This window comes from Arachis hypogaea, chromosome 7 (assembly GCF_003086295.3).
Source record: "Arachis hypogaea cultivar Tifrunner chromosome 7, arahy.Tifrunner.gnm2.J5K5, whole genome shotgun sequence".
NCBI lineage: Eukaryota > Viridiplantae > Streptophyta > Magnoliopsida > Fabales > Fabaceae > Arachis > Arachis hypogaea.
The window spans coordinates 64,753,871-64,756,258 of NC_092042.1; the positions used below are offsets into that span (position 1 = coordinate 64,753,871).

The window sequence follows — 2,388 nt, forward strand, 5'->3', positions numbered from 1 at the left end:
GAAAAACAATTTTAATTGTGCTTTTTGTTTGGTGTTTGGGGCGCATGAGAGGGAGGAGAAGCGGGTTGTATGGGAGGAGTTGAGTTATATTGGGGTCTATGTCATGTGCCTTTTTGCTTCTTGGGAGATTTTAATGAGATTCTACATATCGAAGAGCGTAAAGGAGCTAGTAGTTTACCGATGTCAGTGGAAAAGTTTAAGATTTGGGTACATGATATGTAGTTGGTGGACTTGCCTCTGAATTATAGGAAGTTCACGTGGTTCAGGGGTTGATCTTGTAGTCGGATTGATAGGGTCTTAGTTAATATAGAGTGGGTTAAGGAATTTCCTGATGTTCGACTAAAAGGTGGGCCTAGAGGGCTGTCAGACCACTGTCCATTGATTATGGAGGATAAGAGAGTTGGTGATGGCCCACGACCTTTCAGAAGTCTGAATTCCTAGTTTACGCATGAGGGTTTTCTGAGAATAGTTAAAAATGAATAGAGAAATTTGGAAGATGCTCAGTTCACTAGTAAGTTAAAGGCTTTGACGGGTCCTCTACGACTATTGCACAAGAACAATTTCGGGGACCTGGATAAGAGATTGAAGATGCTTGAGGAGGAGATTAAGAAACTGGATAATATGGTTAGTGATGGTGTCTATGATGGTATGACGGATGCTAGAAGGAAGGCGTTGGTGAGCTTTTGTGAGAAGTGGTATGTTAGGAAGGAGTTACACTAGAAGAAGATGTCGAGGTCTCAACATATTAAGTGCATGGATAAAAATACTAGATATTTTTATAACATTGCCTCGGCTAGAAAACAGAATAACAAGATTGATGCTCTGATGATTTATGGACGGTTAGCGCGGAATCAAACAAGAATAAATAGAGGGTTTTATAAGGACTTGTATTGGCAGGAATTTGTTCCGAGGATTGGCTTTCGGGATGGGTTGGTGAGACAGATTAATGGAGCAGAGGCTGTAGCTTTGGAGGTGATGCCGTTTGTGGAGGAAATTAAGTAGGCAGTTTGGGACTGTGAATCCTCTAAAGCCCCAGGTAGTGATGGGTACAATCTGAACTTCATCAAACGATGCTGGGAGGATATTGGTCAGGAGTTCACTGCAGCAGTGATGAATTTCTTCCAAAGTGCTAAGTTACCAACCGATGCAAATGTCACATGGGTGACGCTAGCTCCGAAATTTGTGGGTGCTAAAGAGATCAAGGACTTCTGACCGATTAGTATGGTGGGATGCGTGTATAAGGTGATCTCCAAGGTCTTTGTGTGGAGAATGAGAACAGTAATGCCAGATTTGGTAGGAGAGACACAGAGTGCTTTTGTCATGGGTAGGAAGATACATGACGGCGCCCACATTGCTTGTGAGACGGTTCAATGGCTCAAGACGCGGAGAAAGAAGGTGGCAATCGTAAAGCTAGACTTTCAGAAAGCCTACGATAGAATTAGATGGAGCTTTGTGGATATTGTGCTTCAGAAGATAGGTTTCAGACAAAGGTAGGGAAATTGGGTGAAAGAGTGTGTCAGTACGACCTCTATGTTTGTCCTGGTGAATGGTTCACCTTCCAAGGCGTTTAAAATGGAGAGGGGATTAAGACAAGGGGATCCACTCTCTCCTCTGCTTTTTGTGCTCGTGGTTGATGTATTGCATAGAATGTTGGGAGAAGCCGTAAAGAATGGGCGCATTGCTCCGTTGCTGGTCAGGAGAGATCATATTGAATTGTCTTATCTCCAGTTCGCAGATGATACTATCTTGTTTTGCCCTCCGGAGACAGAAACAATTGCGAATTATAAGAGGCTGCTGCATTGCTTTGAGTTGATGTCTGGGCTGAGCATCGATTCTCTTTAGGAGCGAATCCACATTTGGCAAAGACTTGGAAGCTGATCATAGACAAGGTGGAAGAGAAGCTCAGCTTGTAGAAGGCAAAGGTTTTAAACAAAGCAAGTAAGCTAGTTCTCATCAAATCGGTCTTGAATAGCTTACTGATTTATTATCTTAGTCTGTACAAGATGCCGAAGGTGGTCACTAACAAGCTGATTGCACTTTAGATAAGTTTTTTGTGGTGTAAGGAGGATGGTAACTATAGTATGCCTCTAGTGAAGTGGGAAGTGGTCTAGACTCCAAAAAAGGCTGGAGGCTTGGGGTTAAAGATGCAGTAATCAGGAACACAGTGATGTTGTTCAAATGGTGGTAGTGTTTCTCAAAGGAGGATAGCCCATTGTGGAAGAAGGTTGTTTGTTCGTGTAATAATCTGAACCGTAATGTTATGCTATCTAGTCAGACTCTTCCAGTGAAGGGGGGTCCATAGAAAGATATCTGTCTGTTGAATATAGCAGAACAACAGGTGAAAGAAAAACTTATCAGTGGCCTGGTGATGGAAGTAGGGAATGGAAG

At 42.8% G+C, this 2,388-nt stretch overlaps 1 protein-coding gene across 1 annotated transcript; it reads left to right on the plus strand.

Moving 5' to 3' along the window:
- The first annotated feature begins 1,221 nt into the window (after positions 1–1,221).
- Positions 1,222–1,842, plus strand: LOC140174385 (uncharacterized). Its single transcript, XM_072198833.1, has 2 exons — positions 1,222–1,490; positions 1,647–1,842. The coding sequence occupies exons 1-2, from the start codon at positions 1,222–1,224 to the stop codon at positions 1,840–1,842; spliced, it is 465 nt and encodes a 154-aa protein (XP_072054934.1).
- The last annotated feature ends 546 nt before the right edge of the window (positions 1,843–2,388 follow it).